This window comes from Amblyraja radiata, chromosome 3 (genome assembly GCF_010909765.2).
Source record: "Amblyraja radiata isolate CabotCenter1 chromosome 3, sAmbRad1.1.pri, whole genome shotgun sequence".
In the NCBI taxonomy this organism is placed as follows: Eukaryota; Metazoa; Chordata; class Chondrichthyes; order Rajiformes; family Rajidae; genus Amblyraja; species Amblyraja radiata.
Window position 1 is genome coordinate 36,783,847 of NC_045958.1, and position 19,502 is coordinate 36,803,348.

General features: G+C 38.8%; 1 protein-coding gene across 15 annotated transcripts in view; it reads left to right on the plus strand.

Annotated features, from left to right (window-relative positions):
- Nucleotides 1-1,430: 1,430 nt before the first annotated feature.
- The window catches only part of LOC116970921 (transducin-like enhancer protein 4), a 119,849-nt gene continuing 101,777 nt past the window's right edge, over nt 1,431-19,502 (plus strand). For 12 of the 15 annotated variants that reach the window (XM_033017595.1, XM_033017596.1, XM_033017599.1 and 9 more), the window contains exons 1-4: nt 1,431-1,962; nt 2,223-2,320; nt 3,659-3,722; nt 3,870-3,914. In XM_033017595.1, coding sequence (XP_032873486.1) covers nt 1,939-1,962; nt 2,223-2,320; nt 3,659-3,722; nt 3,870-3,914 — 231 coding nt within the window. In that variant the 5' untranslated portion in view covers nt 1,431-1,938. The remainder of the gene's footprint in view (nt 1,963-2,222; nt 2,321-3,658; nt 3,723-3,869; nt 3,915-19,502) is intronic. The other 3 variants (XM_033017606.1, XM_033017609.1, XM_033017610.1) reach the window with 1 other exon arrangement.

Genomic DNA, 19,502 nt, shown 5'->3' on the forward strand with positions numbered 1-19,502 from the left:
AACAGAAACTGGAAAGAACAAAGGAAGCGATATCTTACAACATAACGCAGGAGCATTTTATTGTCAAGGGAAGACGTTCTTGTTGCAGAATCTTCTTCCAAAAGGAGAGAAGCTTTAAAAAAAACCCGATATAAATGCAATACAAAACTAACTGACAACCTCCCCATCGTTCGGTTTTCAACCAAAATTATTTTTCGACCAACCGCAGAGTTCTAACTGCGGGAAGCCGCAACAGCTGTTAATGGATATTATTTCGCAGGCGTTATCGTTTAGTCTTTATTGGTCAAAAATCTACAACAGAGTTAGTAATCTGGCCAACATTGTCCGCATTGGGTATAGATCCTTTATTTGTTCTTATTAACTGCGTTTTAACCTGTCACTAGCAGAGATAAATCTAATCGTATAAGTAACGTGTCCGTTTCACCTTCCTTTAAATGTTGCATTGATTTAGCAAATCATGCATGGGAGTTACAGCTAGAAAGTAGTTAACGGGAAATCTTAGAAATCATCCACATTAATAAAATTCAACCATTTCCCTTTTAGATTCACTCTGAATCACTAAAGGGAGCACTGCCGTGGTGAGGAGCGCAAACGCTTCTGTGACTATAGATATAATTTACGATCTGGTTGGTTTTGAATTGAGCTTCGTTAACCTAATATTGAAACTAAAGTTAAAACCTGTCAAATACTGCAAGGTACAACCAAGCGCAACCCGACCCCCACCCTCAACTCTTTGCTCAGAGGTCGGCGTTTATAGAGTCGTACGGGTCCCCGATCTTTTTTTAAATACACTGTAATGACAGATTGCTGGAGTATTTTGCAAAGAGACATCCGACCCTAATTAGCCGACATTGCACACAGCGCTTGGGTGGAGTGGAGGGCAGGAGGAAAAACATTCTCGTTTCACCAAACGCCGGCAAGAGACCCACGTTACTTTGATTGACAAGTGAACAAATGTTTCTTCTCCCTTTATTCCCAACTTTTCACTTGCGTCGGGGAGTGGGAGGGTGGGAGGGAGAGAGGGATGAAACCGCCCAGACAGACACCCAGCGAACGGCTGCGAACCTTGCGCTGGCGGGCGGGAGGCAGCGCCGCACCTTCCACCCTCGCTCATTGGTCGCTCCTCCAGCCCCGCGTCAACGCCCCACGTGGGGGCAGCGGCCACGCTCGCTCGCCATTGGCGGAGTGGACAATGGGGGCCGTCACCCAGCCGAGACCCCTCCTCCGCCCCGCGGCGATTGGTGGACGGGTCGCGACTGGAGCTGCAGCCCCCTGATTGGTTGGACGCCGATGCTAATTACCATTGTCAATGGCATTGTGGGAGTTGTAGTCCGGGTGACAGGTTGCTCTGAGCGGCTTGGCGCCAAACTAATTGGAATGGACTACAACATCCGAAGTGCCGCTCGCTTATTGCCCTCCCACCGATTGGGGCTGGGGAATAGGCGAAGTATCGCATCCCTCCACCTCTAGTATCCCTCGCTGGTGAAGTTGACCGGGCTGTGAATATGTAAGAATGTTAATGACACCGTGCTTCTAAATTTGGTAAACACAAGTCATTACTTTCGCATGTTATCGGATGAAGGGCAGGGGGAAAAGCTGCCGCCTCCGCACTCCTGATTGCAAGGTTGGCCGCGCTGCTCTCGCTCTCTTTAATGCTGGAGTAGTGATGGTGTAAGGTCGCAGCGAGCTGCTGCCCGCCGGAGCGGAGCCCAGCCCAGCCCAGCCCAGGCGCATCTCGGATCGGCGGGCTGGCACTTCTGCAACCCTCAGCCGAATGCTCCACTTTGTTTAATCGTTCGCATCGCGGAAGGTCGGAGCTTGCTACTTTCGACCGGATCTCGTACAACTTGGCGACTTTTGAATTAAGCAACTTGAATGAGACAACTCTGCTGAAAAATTAAGACGTCTTTCGGGGAAAGATAACAGAATCTTAGCGCGATGTATCCTCAAGCCAGACACCCAGTAAGTTTTTGTGTTGTGTGTATGTTTATTTATATTTTTGCTTCCACCCGAAACACCAGGCATGGGCAGTGGCATGCGGGGTCTAGCTTTTTCCACAACATTCACTTAATTATAATCTTTCAATTAATATTTGCAGATGTGCAAAGTACAATGTTTGCGTTTGCTTTCTCATGATTATTAATAAATGGAGATCTCCTGAGATTGAAGGTCGATTGCCAGTTTGACTCGGTACTGATGTTCCTTCGTGTTTATCTTTGCAGACGCCTCACCAGCCCGCACAGCCCTTTAAATTCACCATCTCCGAATCGTGCGATCGTATCAAAGAAGAATTTCAGTTTTTGCAGGCGCAATATCACAGGTAGGGAGATTGGCCATCTATATACACATATGCAAATCTAACAACGTTAATGAGCCTGAAAGTACAGGGGAAAATCTGAATGATTGTTTAATTATAAATCTCCGACTGGCTGCTTAGCTGGCTGCATGGGCTCGGTTATGCTCCGTACTATTCACGCTTCTTGTGCTGTCGGCTTTCTTTTCCCGGTCATCTCCCCTTTTTCTGGTTGTCTGCTGTAAAACGATCTCTCCGATACTCCTCCAGTTTGATTGAAGATGGTGTCCGAGTGCAAATCGCACTCTTTGTACTAGTGTCGGCGATGTAGGACAGACGGGCTTTTGCATCGGTTATCGATGTAATGGCGCCGTGGAAGGCATTTTTTAAAATAGTTGTTAATGTTGCTGAATCCTGTGTTTCATTTCTTGAAAGATGCATATTCGAACTGGTCGAAGAGTGATTTATCTCATTTGGGCAAATGCATGCATTCCCTGATTAGTAATAGTACTGTAACGCTCAGCGCCTTAGTGTTTCGATGTTATTTTCGATCTTGGTTTTCCGCGGTTGCTCTTTGGCTCGCTTTCACATTTCTGCTTCATGTGAAGTGATGATGAGTGAGTAATGTCCTCCCCATTAGGTTCTGCTCATTCGCCTAACACGCCGAGGCTTTGGTGTCAAACAGTCGCATCTTTCATTATCGTAAATCCCCCAAATCTGGATTAAAATTGCACTGGTATGTCCGGTTTGGCAGATCACCATCTGCGATGATTTTTCTATAATACTGAAGCGCTTAATATCGCCTGCACAGATATGTGTAGTGGACATATTTGCTTTTCGATCTTTTTTTGAGACACTGATTGTTGTCTCTCTTGGATATTTGAAGAGTACGATCCTATTGCTTATTTTCAGATAAAATAAACTTTTTAATCTAAATACGTTGGCGTTACTAATCTTGGACAGCACTAAACCTCTTAAGAATCATGCATATTTCCCCTGGATTTGCATCAAGCAGTTTTAATTACTAAGTAATGGTTTCGTTTTCTTATAATTAATGCAGCATATTATTGAAAGAAATAATGTTGGCTATTTGACATGTTCGCATGTGTCAGCGTTGGTATTCTACTTATTAAAATCAATCTTTGAATGCAAACTGTCATGTTTTGGCATGTACGGAGTTGGCATCATAAATCATTTCCAGAAGAGTAAAATGCACTACAGCACTAATTAAGTGCACCCTGCCTTCGTAAGGCAACCTTTCTAATGATCAGGGTAAGATCATTTATACAGAGAAACTATTGCCTGCAGCACAGTCTATAAAATACCCATGTTGTATCATTGAACAATCTTTCTTTCCATAAACAGTTTGAAATTGGAATGTGAAAAACTAGCCAGTGAAAAGACTGAAATGCAACGCCACTATGTAATGGTAAGTTTTAAAAACATCTTGGACTGTTTTGTGTTATCATGGTTGTTAATGTATCATTTTGTTCCATATTTATCAGTTTTTCTTATTGTGTGTGAGTGATACATTATGGATTAACCAGTACTATATTTGATTTCTTTATCTTCACAGTATTATGAAATGTCTTATGGTCTGAATATAGAAATGCACAAACAGGTATGTTTCTTACATTTTTAATGCCTATTTGTTATTTGGAATTATGTTAATATGTTCCTGAAATGGATTTTAATAAGTTTCATCATAACCTTTTGAACAATGAGAATTGAAAGATCTATGCTGACAGTGGCATAACTTTTAACAGGATTATTGAGCTCCTTAAAGATGATGCTGACGAGACAGAGCCAACTGTGTAACAGTGGATAAAACAAAATTCAGTTAGTTGAGTGGTCCTTTCAATGACAGTTTATTCTATATTGTGAGTTAGAAATAGCTGTTTGGGATTACTTTACACACTTCGCAATTCCAATATTAAAAAGTATCAACAAAGTAACATTTGCCTTCCTACCCATTGTTTAAATGCAAATTACTGCAGTGGAAATTATAGTATGTCAAGTTATTACAACTTTCCAGAAATACCTTTTCTGACACCATTGAGGATGTTTTCACTTTCAAGTGTTGTTATAGCAAAGAAACTTAAAGCTAAAACACCATGCCTTTTTTTTGTAACTTTGTTCCTAGTGGGGCTCACTTGATCTTCTATGATTTCCTAAATATCTCATTGATCATTTGCCCGTTTTACTTGCTGAATCTTTCTATCCTGTGGAAAAACAATGACAGTGCACTGATATATTTTACTTGTCAGCATGATTGATAATTTTACTCTGAGCCATAATACCAGGCATGTAAATCAAATAGAGTCTCCACTGTTATGCTTAGTAACTTAATTAAAGGTACTTTTGTACCACAATGAGAAATTCTGCTTGCGGATTGCAGATTTTGCCACTTGTTAAATGCTTATCACATTTCCCCATCATCTATGGGAGAGACGTTGCGGATTATTATTTAATGTTCCAAGCACAGTGCAGGTATGTTTTTTGTTATTATATTATTTAAAATGCAATTGGAAAACACTTTTTTTAATAACTGGAGTAATCCTAATAGGTGACATTACTTGTGTGATGTGTGAAGAATTTAGCAGAATCCTTTTTCCAGAACTGTTGCTTTTCCTGATGCATTTAGTGAGATTACATCTTGCACATGTATTACACACTTGATGGCCAAGGAATGTCTTAAGCACTTTATAGTCAATTAAGAACTTTTCCACAGTTTTAACTACAGTAATTTCAGAAAAATAAACACTTGTGGTTGCAGTAGTTCTATTTCTTTAAACTGTGAATTTTTAAATAATTGCACAGGCAAAACTGTTGAATTTTACGCAAATGAAGTAAATGTGAAATGTATTGTAGCATATTAATTTTATATTTAATTCATAGTATGTACAGTGAATTTTCAACCCAATAAGGTACATTTTTTATATTTGCTAAAATTATATAAAATACTGAACCTGAAGTGGAAAATATTAATCAACAAGGAAGTGGAATTTAATAGCTTTTCAGAATTAGTTGTCGACTAGAAAAGTCATTGTTACAATAACACCCCCTCTACTGGTCCCTTGACACCACTTGGATATGGTCTAATCAGGAATATTGTTTTTTTTAGTATGAATTTGCACAGCAAATGAGCCTTGATCGGGCACAGTAATGAGGATCAAATTGGTGATTCTTAGGTACCGGTCATTAGTTCAGATATATTTGGAAAAAAAACACCTTATGTGTTTGGGTGAAATCGAGCAGTTTGCTGCTTGTGAAATCCAGTGTGATGGGCTTTGATAAGCTCACCTCGTGTTCTCCGGGGTGCAATTTATGAAATGATAGCATCAAATGTGAATACCTAACGGTGTAGATGAATACCTAACGGTGCATTCAAAAAAATAAAATAACTAAAAAATTGCAATGGATTGTGAAGAATTTGTAAATTAAAAAAATTAACATTTTTAATTAAACACAGCATATCAATTTTCAGTTTAAATATATGTTTGAAACCACTTTTGTTGTTATAATAGAGTCCGAATTAGTACATATCGACTTTAGTTGTAATTATCAATCAATTTGAGAGAAAGCCGTGAAGTAAAATGGTGAAGGCATACATTTCAGTATCTGGTTGGCGAATGATTTGTAAAGTTGTGTGCTTTTAAAGATTGGAATATGCTGTTTAGCTGAAAAGTTATAATATTTAGGCGAAAGAATTGTGATTAACAAATATTTTAATTTTTGCATTAAACTCAAATTAAAATGAATAGTTCAGAAAGATGTTCAGTGTCTGCATTTGCTGCATAAGGGAATTAATTCCCCTTTTTTTCCATTATAGTATAGTGCAGCACAAGAAGAGGCCCTTCAGCCCACTATGTCTGTGCTGAACATGATACCAAGTTAAACTAATCTTGTCTGCCTGCATGTGATCCATATTCCTTCATTCCATTTCTATCCACGTGCCTATCTAAAAGCCTCATAAACATCACAATTGTATCTGCGCCACGACCTCCCCTGGCAGTGCATTCTAGGCACTCGTCAGTCTCTGTGTAAAATAAAACCTTTCCCCGCACATCTCCATTAAGCACCCAGAGGAAGACTTACCAGGATTTCAGGCTTTTAATTGCTAAAAATACGTTTTATACATGAGAATATTTTTCAGAAGTAGTAGAATCCGAAGGAACTGTAACAGAATCCTTTTAGTTATGCAGTTACAACATTGTTGAACACATCTATTTCCCTCAACACCATTTCTGGAGATTTTGCCAATGATCTGGATAACAATAATTTGGAAAATCCTAAACCAACACTTAATAGAACAGTTGAATGAGGATGATGTCACTGAGTTCATTTAGTACCATCCACTTAAATGATTTGGTGTGGGTTATGTGAACTAATTGACATGTAACAATAGTTGTGGCTTGACAGCAAGGAATATTTAGTATTTTAAAGCAGTTTGGTTTTAACTTGATATTTGGTTTCTCTGATTCTCAGTGTTCATGTAATTGTATCCAACACAGATATAAATTAAATATTTGATGCATCCAGAACTGTCCCTTTATTTATTAGGTTGCATTTCACTTCCTTATCGTACAATCGTCACTGATTTTTAAATTCTTTTTGTATAAATTAATTTTAGAAATGCATTTTTTGAGATTCCTGTTTCAATAATTTTTGAGTTTCTCTGATTTAGCACACTCAAAAAAATCCCGCTTTTTATATAATTTTATTTTTGTGTCCTGATGCAAACAAAAACATGTATGCCACCTATATCTTATGCTAACATGAATGTTATACACACTTATTTTATTTTATTCAAAATTATCTGGTTTCTGGATATTTTTTTATTGACGTCACTAGTACTAGTAAAAGTACACCAGTTTAAGTGTATTGCGATTATGCCCAGTTCCTGAAAACGGTCTAGGAATGAATTCACTCATTAGATTGTCTTGGTTAGTGCTTTAAGGAGTGATTTAAGAATCCGAGAGGTACATGGTAGTTGGTAACTCTGATATTTCAAATATTCAAATTATTATTTCCATCCATCCATCTTCTAAAAGTTAAAATCTACTTCGCTGCTTTTGAATTTGTTTGCAGATAATGGATACAATGGAATTTTGATTGAATTCTAATATTTAATATAATGGATAGGATGTGTAGGAAGGAACTGCAGATGCTGGTTTAAACCGAAGATAGATAAAAAATGCGGCAGTAACAGCAGGAAAGCAGCATCTCTGGAGAGAAGGAATGGGTGATGTTTCAGGTCGAGACCCTTCTATATAATGGCGCATTACACCTGTGGGAAAGGATACTTTTTAAAATCTATTTTATTATTCTTTCTACACCACTTTCAATAAAAACTATTGAAGTGAGATATTATAAGAACCTGCTGTTGGAGGGTTTACAAGGGTATGCTCTTTAGCAAATAATATGAGAATGTTGGTGCTCTAAACATTTAAGATGATTTTTACCCATACATTGCAACTCCTGGATGTAAATACAAAACATTTATTTTGTCTTTAAGGGTATTAAATGCATTGTACTATTTAAACGATTTCCACCAATGGCATCATTATGTTCAGATAAATTGATCGAAGGTATATTCTCAGCTTGTGGGGATACTTCTTCTTATCGAGTCCGCACACAAGATTAGAGGTTGTTCAGCCAGAGCTGAACACACTTCTCGGCATCTGCATACAATGGTGTCTATCTTGCGCTTCTTGTGCGTGGTGGTGGAAAGATTGGTGGAGACAGGGCTGCGACGTGAACGCTCTTTCCTTGACCCCTGTTGGGGTACTATACCGATTAAATTAATATTGAGGTAGTTATCCACTTTGAAGTATGTTAATTGATCAAATATTTGTTAATCTACAAAGCATAGCTCACCATTCAAGATGATGCATCATAAATAAAATAGTGATCATTTTGTTGTGATCATTCAAATAAATGGAGCTCTTATAATTAATTGTATTTAAAGTAAGAGAATTGTACTGCACTTTTTTGCTTTTAATGATCTAATTAAAATATTGTTTACTCTCTTCTAATTTAAAAAGGCCTACTGCAACTTGTTAAAGGAGTTCTGGAAATGTTGTTGCTATCATCATGAATTTAAAATTGATTGTAATTTCTTAGTAATGATGTATAACTTGTAGGCCAAAATCTGCCGCTACAGAATGTCCTATGCACAAAGAAAGCTATGAGCTATGTTAACTTTTGTATAACCAAGATTTTTATAATTACCTTTTTCCTATTTTATAATTATGTGATTAATGAGCTGTATTAACTTTATGGTCTCAGAATTAATATTAGGGTATTAGCTCTTGAGCTGAAAGCTCTAAATGAAATTTGTTCAAGGAACTATTTCACTGAAACTAGCTGCTGGTTTCATGGTAATTTTCTCCAATTGTGTTTGTACAGCAGGAGTTCAAATATGATTGCTTACCGAAACTTCTAGAATTCCTAATCCATTGATTCATTTTAATGATGTTCATTTTAATGTTGTTTTGTATTTTGTCCTTTAATTTATTTGATATTGTTATGTTTGACAAGGTATGTAGAATAAAACTGAAAATGAATATAATGTAATATGGGGATTTATATAACATCATCAGGAGCAAGAGTGCTGAATAAGTGCTTTGTAACAGTTACTTGAGCCACAATATTAAATTTCTATCTTGCAATTACTCTTTTCGTGCATCCAGATTTATGTCAAAAATGTTGATCGCTAGCAAATGTAACTGCTGATGCAATTGTATGCTTTGTTGATAATTATTTTAAGGACTCACAATAAATGTTGAGGTTTTTTAATATATGCTTCATTTATTGCAAGTATCTACATACAAAGTATTATTTTGAAAAATTGATATGTAGAGACACACAGGAAACATGCTGCATCAATGCAATCAGCTGCTTCCCTTTTTGGAATATTTTATTTTTTCACTTCATGTCAACAAGAAGCTTTCTAGGCAGAATAAGGCTCGTGTAAAAATGTGCTATAACTATGTGATTGTTGTTCAAAGCAATTAAATACAAATATAAGGGCTTGGCCCAGTGATTGAATTTCACAATCATAACAGCAGCAGTCGATTAGAAATTATGATAAATAGGATTAGAAGCCTTTTAGAAAAGCACAGAGAGTGCAAAGAGGAGAGCAGCATAGATTTGCATTATATCCGATACCCTCCAGTACCAAGTGGATTGTCAATACAGCTTGTTTAGCATTTTCTAAGGGCAATAGGATTATTGATTTCTAGCTTACAAGCAATGGCTCTATTTTTGCTACGGAGAAGTATTGCAGGTTGTTAAGAAGAAATTGACTTGAAGAGGTTTGACTGCTGTCCACCATGAAGCAAATCAAGCAAAACTGCTGAAGCATGGTGCAGCAGCAAGACGGGGCCCACAGCAATTTGTTGCTATTAATTTACCATGGACGACAGCAAATCAATTGGCATCTACTTCATCTGTTCGAGAATATGCTGTCCAAAACAGATAAAAGGCCTTGTGTGGCAATAGGAATAGACTATTTGCTAGATAGAGGATGACGCTAATGTGTAAGTAAGTAAATTTAAGGGTTCAGAGCACATATAACGGAGTAACTTTTTAATGGAATATATCTTTAAAACAGTCAATAAGGAATTTGTTATGCATGAAGAAACAAGTGAATTCTGTATTATCTTTGATTAATTTCTTATGGTATTAGATGAAAATTTAGATGGGTATTGAAATTGGCATCGGGTCACAATTGGTATAGATAATAATTAGTTTTAGATTGACTTGTTAAACATTTAATTGTTTTTTTGTGAAATTGTCCAAGCACATACCATTTTAAATGGTAATATTTGCTTTGTGTATTTTTTAATAGGCAAATCATTTATTGGATTCCAATTAAGTAGGGAAAAATCCAGCCCTAAAATTGGCCCATTGAATTGACAGGAATACAACCTAGAGGTTCTTTCAGGTCCTTTGCACTTTTCTATTCTGTTTGCTAATGGCTGTAATGAATGTTGAAGCCTTTTCTGTAGTCAAATAGAACCTCGCTGATTTAAAGCACTCGGCTGTGCCTAATACCTTAATCGACTCTCAATCCCTATTCCTGCATGTTCGCTGATAGAACGATTACATTGTCCATTGCTATTGCTATAGAATATTAGAGTTTTATGTGCAATAAGATTCTTACAGAGCTTGTTTCCAAAGATGGGATGGTAGGCTTCTTAAAGGTAGCAAAAATCATAGAATGGTACAAAATACGAGACCATTCAGCGCATTGCTTCAATGCAAGTCTTAGTTAAATCTACTAATTTGTCCTCCTTGCCCATTCCATTTTCCTCTTAAGTGTTTGCCCAATTGCATTTCTGTAATTACTAAATCTGCTTCAATTTTTAGGCACTTTCTTACAGATTATAAAACTCAAATACATTTTTCTCAAAGATCCTTAAGGGTCTCGACCCAAAACGTCACTAATTTCTTCTCTCCAGAGATGCTGCCTGTCCCGCATTTTGTGTCTACCGTCGATTTAAAATATTTTTTGTCCTCTATTGCATCTAATTAATTTGCTAATTATTTAAAAATGAACATCTGGGATATGTTATTCATGTAATTTTTCAAATCTTCTATCTGACAATTAGATAATGGCATACCGAGATTCTTCTTGATTCTTGGTGTGACACATTTCTTTCTTCCTTGAGCCATTGTAGGATATATTGGTAGGCTGTTTTATTATGAGGTGAGCTTTTGCATTACAAATTAATGACATTGTTGTGTATTCTCTTCAAGTGTCCTTGATACAGATAATGACAACTGTTTGTTTAAGCGCTTTGGGATGTCCCGAGATCTTGAACGGAATATAAATCCAATTCTTTTCTACTGGATACAGATTGGGTTGGGGGCTATTTTCACAAGACGACCCTTGGAACTTCATATCCGTAAAATAACTCTCCTCAAAAAAGACTAATTTGATTGAACACAATCATGAATAAAATATCGAGCCATTTTTTGGTACAAAAAGTGTATTCCTATGCACTGATTACAAGTATGACTGCAAATTTGATTTAGTTTGTATTAGCCTTTGGAGTTTAGTTTAGTTTAGAGATATGGCGTGGAAACAGGCTCTTTGGCTTACTGAGTCCATGCCGACCAGCGATTCCCCGTACACTAATGCTATGTCTTTGGAATGTGGGAGGAAAACGGAATCCCCTGGGAAAACCCACGTCGTCACGGGGAGAACATACAAACCCTGTACTGATAGCATCTGTAATCTGGATCGAACCCGGCTCTCTGGCGCTGTAAGACTGCAACTTTATCAGTGCACCACCATGCTACCCGTTTCTTGTCCCTAAAATAACTATATACACTTGCTATATAAAACGTGGCAATTATAAAACAAGCTATTTGCTGCTATTGAAAGACTTGAGATTATTGTCATGTAAGAAGTTCAGAATCCCACTCCCTTTAATGATTTATTTTAATGTTTCCCCCCCCTTGTCAAAATGTGCAATGTGCAATGAAACCTGTAATTTAAAGGTTGAAACATAAGCATTCTGAAACTAGGTTGCAGGGCACTTGGAGGGTGGGATGGTGGGCTGTGTAGGAGTGGTGATAGCAAGGGAAAATGCAGGAGATAGAATAGGGCTGAATTAGATTGTTAGATCTCTTGGTTACACACAGTACACAATTATATGATTAAAGCGCCGGTGCATTTGATATCCATAATGGTTTTAATTTTTGAATTGCAAATGTATTGCCTGATTTAATGTAACACTATCAATGCCAACTGACATTTATTGGTGTGATTTCTCCTCTTGTCCTTTTATAAAGTTTGTGAGCAGAGTGCATAGGATGTTGTTATTAAGTGCTTTCCATTGTTAAAGTGGGTGTGGAGAAGATAATGAAGTTGTTATGTTTAGTGGGGAGGTATGAAGGCCCAGTCTTATATTTGAGCGGACATTATACTGTAATAGAAGGAAATGAGTTGCACTTGAAAGGCATTAATAAGAAGTTAATTGTGATTTGATCTCCATGATAAATGTGAAAAGAACTAATGTTTAAATGTGCCTTTTACATTGTACCACTGAAGCCATTCCAACTCATGGATCTAATGTTGCTGGGGGTTGCAACAAGAAACGCATTTGAGATTTTTTAAGGATAATATTTGGTAACATCTGTTGATATTTTCCACCTGGGTCATTCTAGTACCCCTGTACTACATTTAATAAATCCAGTAAATTTCTGTTTTGTGTTATCTCACTGTGTGAGGTCTGATTAACTGGCAGTAACAGTAATGGATAGTACAAAAGAAAATTCAGACTCTATGCTTCCAATATAACCCTTATTTCCAGTTGTATAAAACAAAATAAAACTTTTATTGTTATTTTTTATTTTCCATTATCTGTGAATTCTAATTTTTATGTTTACTAAAGATTTGAAAATGCCTAAATTATTTATGCTTCTGTGAATCTATCAAAAGTAAGTTTTTCTGCAGAGAAATTGGCTGAAAAGTGGGCCAGGGAGGTGAATATTGGGGCAGAACTAAACAGATTTCTCCTTCAACAGTAAAGTCTGTAGTGGAATATCATGCCCATATTTTTCAACACTTCTATGGTGTTTGAGTTTAAAATTTGTGAATTGTTGGCATTGTTTCAATGGTTGATACAACTGTTCAATTGTAATTTATGGGCTCTTGTTGCCTTGGACCAATATTAAGGAGTAGTGTCAGCTAATTTAAAGAATCCTACGAACCACATCCTGACAGTGTCACTTTTATTTTTATAATGAAATAGTTGAGATATGGAAAATCTATTTAGAAGTAATCTGGATGCTACCTATACAATTATCAGTGATTCTTGAAGCTCATATCACCTCCTGTAAATTCCCTGAGGCAGTGTCAACAGTTTGAGGGACCATGGCCAGAAATGCCTAATAGGGAACATATACTTTGGTCAGTAATGTCTGATTTTGTAAACTGCACTTCAATATGCCTGCTCCTGAAATGCGACAAAAAACAACAATGCTAAACAGATCAGCTACATTTTGCTGACATTATTTTGCTACATAGTTACAAATCAGTGCAAATAAGTGTGCAAACTGATTTTCTCCTTCCATTTGTTTCTGTTTATTTTTAAATGTCCTGTATTTAGTATCTCCTCAACGTACGATGGGGTTTACGTTCCGATAAACCCATCGTAAATCGAAAATATTGTAGGTCGAAAAAGTATTTAATATACCTAACCTACCAAACATTCTCTCTCCTGCTGTGCTGTGTCTGTTTTTTTTATTGGGAAGCAGCATGATCTTGATGTTGGGCACTTCTGCTAACATTTCGTTTTGCAATATGTTTTTGAGGTGCTTTTCTATGCACACTGTATTCCTTTTCATCAGAACATCGTAGTGATCAAGTGGGCACAGCATTCTTGTCACTTTGAGAGCGCTACTCCAGCAGCAGCGAGAGAAGTTTACTTCTCATTTTCAGAGAAACATGTTAATGCGTCTTTGTTGACCCAGAGGCGAACTTCAGAGCCTGCAATGCCTCAGTTGCTACAGTGCATTGGGGTCGATTTAATTATGGAAAATATTATGGCAGTGACGCAACGAGTCAGGCTGCTAAAGAACCCAACATGAAGGGCTCTTTCCAGGTTTACTCCATCTCGTTCGCCTCCACCTCATAAAAATGGCTGGTGGCGCTCATTGCACCACTAGTTTCGGTCACTCCTGGTGAGAGATTGGAACCGAGAGAAAGAGGAAGAAAGAACGGGTTCCAAGCTACTCTGGCATGGTTGAGAACCAGAAGCCGGAATATCCCGGTTTTTAAGGGGTTGGACAGGCTAGATGCAGGAAGATTGCTCCCGATGTTGGGGAAGTCCAGGACAAGGGGTCACAGCTTAAGGATAAGGGGGAAATCCTTTAAAACCGAGATGAGAAGAACTTTTTTCACACAGAGAGTGGTGAATCTCTGGAACTCTCTGCCACAGAGGGTAGTCAGGGCCAGTTCATTGGCTATATTTAAGAGGGAGTTAGATGTGGCCCTTGTGGCTAAGGGGATCAGAGAGTATGGAGAGAAGGCAGGTACGGGATACTGAGTTGGATGATCAGCCATGATCATATTGAATGGCGGTGCAGGCTCGAAGGGCCGAATGGCCTACTCCTGCACCTAATTTCTATGTTTCTATGTTTCTATCTCGCCTGCCTCGCTATCGGTTGTTTACACTTGTGATCGAGTGTCTGACTGGGATCTGCGGCTCGCTGCCGTTGCCTTGCATCACGAGAGAGTATCATGCCGCATATCGCTAGCCCGGGAAAAGATCAAGATTCAAAATTCGAAGTACGGTTTCTACTGAATGTGTATTGCTTTTGCACCATCGTAAAGTCGAAATATCGTAAGTCGAAGCATCGAAAGTCGAGGAGCATCTGTATTCAGTTGACACTGGTTTTTGAATATCCTTAGCTTCTTAATATCAAAGGTAAATTTAACATTAAGATTTGTTGGTTCAACATTTTAACAGTTCCTAAAGTTTTTGACATTTACTCCACAAATCTGCATGTTCCGTTTTTTTTAAATGGCAGTTAGTAAGAGATTTATGTTGCCTGGGAACAGGGTGGGCTATCCGACAGGAGTTATTTTATAAATGTGAGACTCATTAATCATTGGTTCTGCAAGTCTGAGTGCTAATGACAGTTGTTTGCATGAGTGAGAACAATCTCACTTTATTAGCAGTGCAATATATTAATTACTTACTTTTGCAAAGTGTAAATTTAAAAATGCTGCCATCCAAGGCTTGTAAAATAATCAAGCATAATCACATAACTTGGGAAAATAAAGTGTGATACGTGTCAATCATTGCTGTATGGTAAGTATATGAAAAACACTTTATAAACCTCTATTTTAAAGTCTTGCTAGGACCAACAGGTATGTCAGGACCAGCACTCTTTCATTGCCATTGTTGTGTCTGGTAGGAGAGAAAGCCTTATTAAAGTATATTGAAAATTTGATTACTTTTCAAAGAATATGATAATCATGTTCAGAGATACAGCGCGGAAACAGGCTCTTTGGCCCATCGGGTCCGCGCTGACCAGTGATCCCCGCACATTAACAATATCCTACACTCACTGGGGATAATTTTACATTTTCTACCAAGCCAATTAATCTACAAACCTATACGTCTTTGGAGTGTGGGAGGAAACCGAATATCTCAGAGAAAACCCACGCAGGCCACGGGGAGAATGTACAAACTCCGTACAGACAGCACCCGGAGTTGGGATCGAACCCAGGTCTCCGGCGCTGCATTCGCTGTAAGGCTATTACTCTGCCACTGCACCACCGTGACCGCCCGCAAAAACCCACAAATGTTCAAAATCAGGATAAATACCTAACTGGGCTGAAAATACACGTCAGGCAACATCTATGAAGAGAAAAATTGAAAATTTTTTTTTTCTAGGTTGCCCACATACCAGAACTGAACAATTTTTGTTTAAACTTAGAGTGATTACCTAAATTGTTGAATTCAGTCTTTTGTGGTCAGTGAGGAAAAATCCACTCGGCCTGGTGAGTCCTTAAGAAATTTGTACATATCCTTGCTCACTCTGCCAAGACGATATTCTCCAGTCTCTTTTCATAAGGCAAAATTGTTGCCACTCGAACCAGTCTTGTGATTTTTCTTGTTCCATTTCCTCTATTACAGCTGAAAACAGTACAGAAAACACAGAGTGCAGTTTCAGCATGGTGTTCAGTTTGCATTATTCCAAGTCATGTCAAATTGAGTTCATGGCCATATGGACAAGTATGTTGAGGTACATGTGCAATGAAAATCTTGCTTGCAAGAGCATCACAGGTGCACAGACTGAAACAAATAAAAAGCAAATAAAAGTGCATAAATGACACTCTATATTTCTAAAAGACTACAGGAAAAAAAGACAATAGTGAAGACAATATTAGAAAATAAATGATATTTTCTAATATCAATATAGACATTCCATGGTCGTGCAAGAGTGGGCAGTGGTATTCCATCAATTAGATTTACGCAGGTTGGTTCAAGAACCTGATCATTGTGGGAAAGTAGTTGTTCCTGAACCTAGTGGTCTAGTACTTTCGGCTTTTATACCTCCTGACTGAGGTTTAGCAGTGAGAAGAGGGCACTGGTGGGGATCCTTGATGATAGATGCCTCCACCATAAGGCAGCGCATGGTGTAAATGCTTTTGATATGCTCGGTCCATGATGGACGGCTGAGTCCAACACTTCGCAGCCTCTTGTATTCTTGTGCATTAGAATTGCCATAGCAGGCCATGATCCTACCAATCATGATACTTTCTACAGTGCATTGGTAGAAGTTTGTTAAACTATTCAGTGCAATGCAGAATCTCTTTATACTTTTAAGAAAGTTGAGGCACTGGCTGCCTTCTTGTTAATACATCTACAGTAAGTGCTGTGCCCAGAACGGGTCATCTGAGATGTTAAGCTGAGATGCCCAGGAATTTGAACATATTGACCCACAAATGAAAACTTACACATGGTCTCTTGAATCCCCCTGTCTGAAGTTATTGATTATTCTTTGGTCTATTGACTTAGAATGAGTGGTTGTTGTGGCACTACTCAACCAGGAATTCTATCGATTTCCAGTACACTGACTCATTGACAGCTGTGATTCGACCAACTACAGTAATTTTAACAGTGAATTTATAGATGCTATTGGATCTGTGCTTAGCCACACAATGACGGATGTAAAGAGAGTAAAGCAATGGACTAAGATTATTCACACCTGGATTTACTTTCATAATTCCATGTTGATTCTGTTCAATTGATTGCTTTCAATGTGTGGAATTAACCCCATTCTTCTTCTTTACTTACCAAAGGTTATGGAGGTTAAGGGAGAAATCTAAGATGGAACTGTTACTTTGAAGAAAATTATTGATTAAGGCCGTCTTGGAGGCATGCCTGTGGCAATTGTTCAGAAAAGTTGAAGGTTAAAAAAAACAAAAACGTTTTTGACTGACATAAACTGGTGATTCTTTTCAAAAAGGGGTGTAAGTGTGAAACTAGGTTCAATTTAGTAGCTTCTAGGTGTGTTCATGTTCATCTCTTGCTGCTGAACTGTCTTGCCATCACAGTTATTAGGGATGAAGGTAGGGTTTGAGGTAATTGCATGGGACAACACATTCGCCTGGGGTAACATATAACATTACTCAATGCCACAGCTCCTTGCACTGTTGAATATTTCACTTTTTTGAATATGAAAATTCTGCCATGGATTTGATTTATTACAAAAGAATTATGTTCTTTTTGTTGCTTGAACATTGGCTTTGAGCTAGGAATACTAACATTAACAATTTCAAGTATAGGTCAAAGGAAAGTTTTTAATATAATGCTTGTTAACATACAGAATACTTTCCCAGCCTAAACACGCGAGTAAACAGAAGTAACAGTTTGCAATTATTTGTCTTCATCTAAAATTAGCTAGATTCATTTTATTTTTCTTGGAAAAAGCCAAAATGTAAGAGTAGTGTAAACTGCAGACTAACTTTTTTTTAAATTTGTATAGATAATGTAATCTTAATCTTGTTTGATGTTGAACCAGTTAGACACAACTAAGATCAAAAGAAGTGCATGGAGTCTCTTGGTTTACGGATGATCTGAATTGCCGAAATCCGATGATGCAAATTCTCCCATAGAGTGTAAAGCATTTTTAAGCTAGTATTAAGATTAATAAAATGTTTCATATTCATTAATAGTTAGATACAGTATATATTTCATTTGTTTATAATTATGTGCAGCAATGGGGTGATTTATTCATGAGATAATAGAATTATCACAAGCCTGTCGGATGAAGTCGGTTACTATTTAAAAAATGATATTTGTGACTCCAAAATCAGTTTATGGACACTTCTCAGGATTGGAATTCCTGCACATTGTAGATGCAGGAGGAGGCCATTCGGCCCCTTGTGTCTATTCCATCAATCAAAAAGATCATGACTGATCTTTTACCTCCGTTGCCCATCCATCTTTCTAATTTCCAAGCCTTTTCACTACTATTCGTGATTACATCCTGCATCAAGAATGTTTATTGAAGTGTTATAATGCAGATCAATATCTATCATTTAACCAATAGTTTGGAGGGTTTCTTGGGGCAACTGGAAGCTGAACGGAATCAAGTGCAATTGTGGGAAAAGGTAAATGTGCTTAGCACACTGCTCTCGTGCCATTAGACAAAGCGGTACTTAATGGCCTGTCCCAAGAGCATGCGACTCCATGCGGCAAGCGCGACCTAACGTGGTCGCTTGAGCCGTACGGCCTTGCAGAGCCGGTCCCACTTCGATCGCCGGAGCCGTATGGAGTTGTGCGGAGCTGGTCCCGACATCGCGCGGGGCTCCGAAAAACTGACCGTGTTCAGAAATTCCGCGCGGCAACGGCCTGCCGGCCCGCAGCCGCCTCGACGGCGTACGCACTGCCTCGACGGGCGTGCGCAGCGTCTCGACACTGTACGCAGAATCTTGACGCCGTACATCACGCGCAAACTTCCCGTGTACTTCGTTCGAACTTCACGTCACTCACTCGACCTCCGCGCGGCCCCCGCTTCCGGTTTGGTCGCGCTCGCCGCATGCAGTCTCATGCTGGTGGGACCGGCCCTGTACGGGGATCACTCTACCTCCGCGTGGCCCCCGCTTCCGGTTTGGTCGCGCTTGCCGCATGCAGGTCGCATGCTCGTGGGACAGGCCCTTTACTCTGCTTCTATTTGTTCCCATTACCATGACACCTGTCAAGCTTTAGGGAACCTTACACAATACAATACACAGTACAATTTATTTGTCACTTGAACCTCATAGAGGCTCAAATGAAATGTTGTTTCTGCAGTCATACACACATGAAAAAAAAGACCCAAGACACAACACAATTTACACAGACATCCATCACAGCGCATCTCCTCCTCGCTGTGATGGAAGGCAAAAAAACTTATCTCTCCCCTGCACTCCCCATTCCTCTCCCGATGTCAGAGTCAAAGCCCCCGGCGGGCGATGGCAATTGTCCCGCGGCCATTAAAGCCACGCCGGGCGATGCAAGGCCATGCTCTGGGTCTTGTTGTTGGAGCCCCGGCGGGCTCTAGCAAAGTCCCGCAGCCGTTGAAGCCGCGCCGGGCGGTGATGTAAGACTCCTGCTCCAGGTCATCCTCGACCCTGCGACTCGGGTGGGTGAAGTCGCCGTTGCAGAAGCCTCGAAAAGCGGTCTCCCACCAG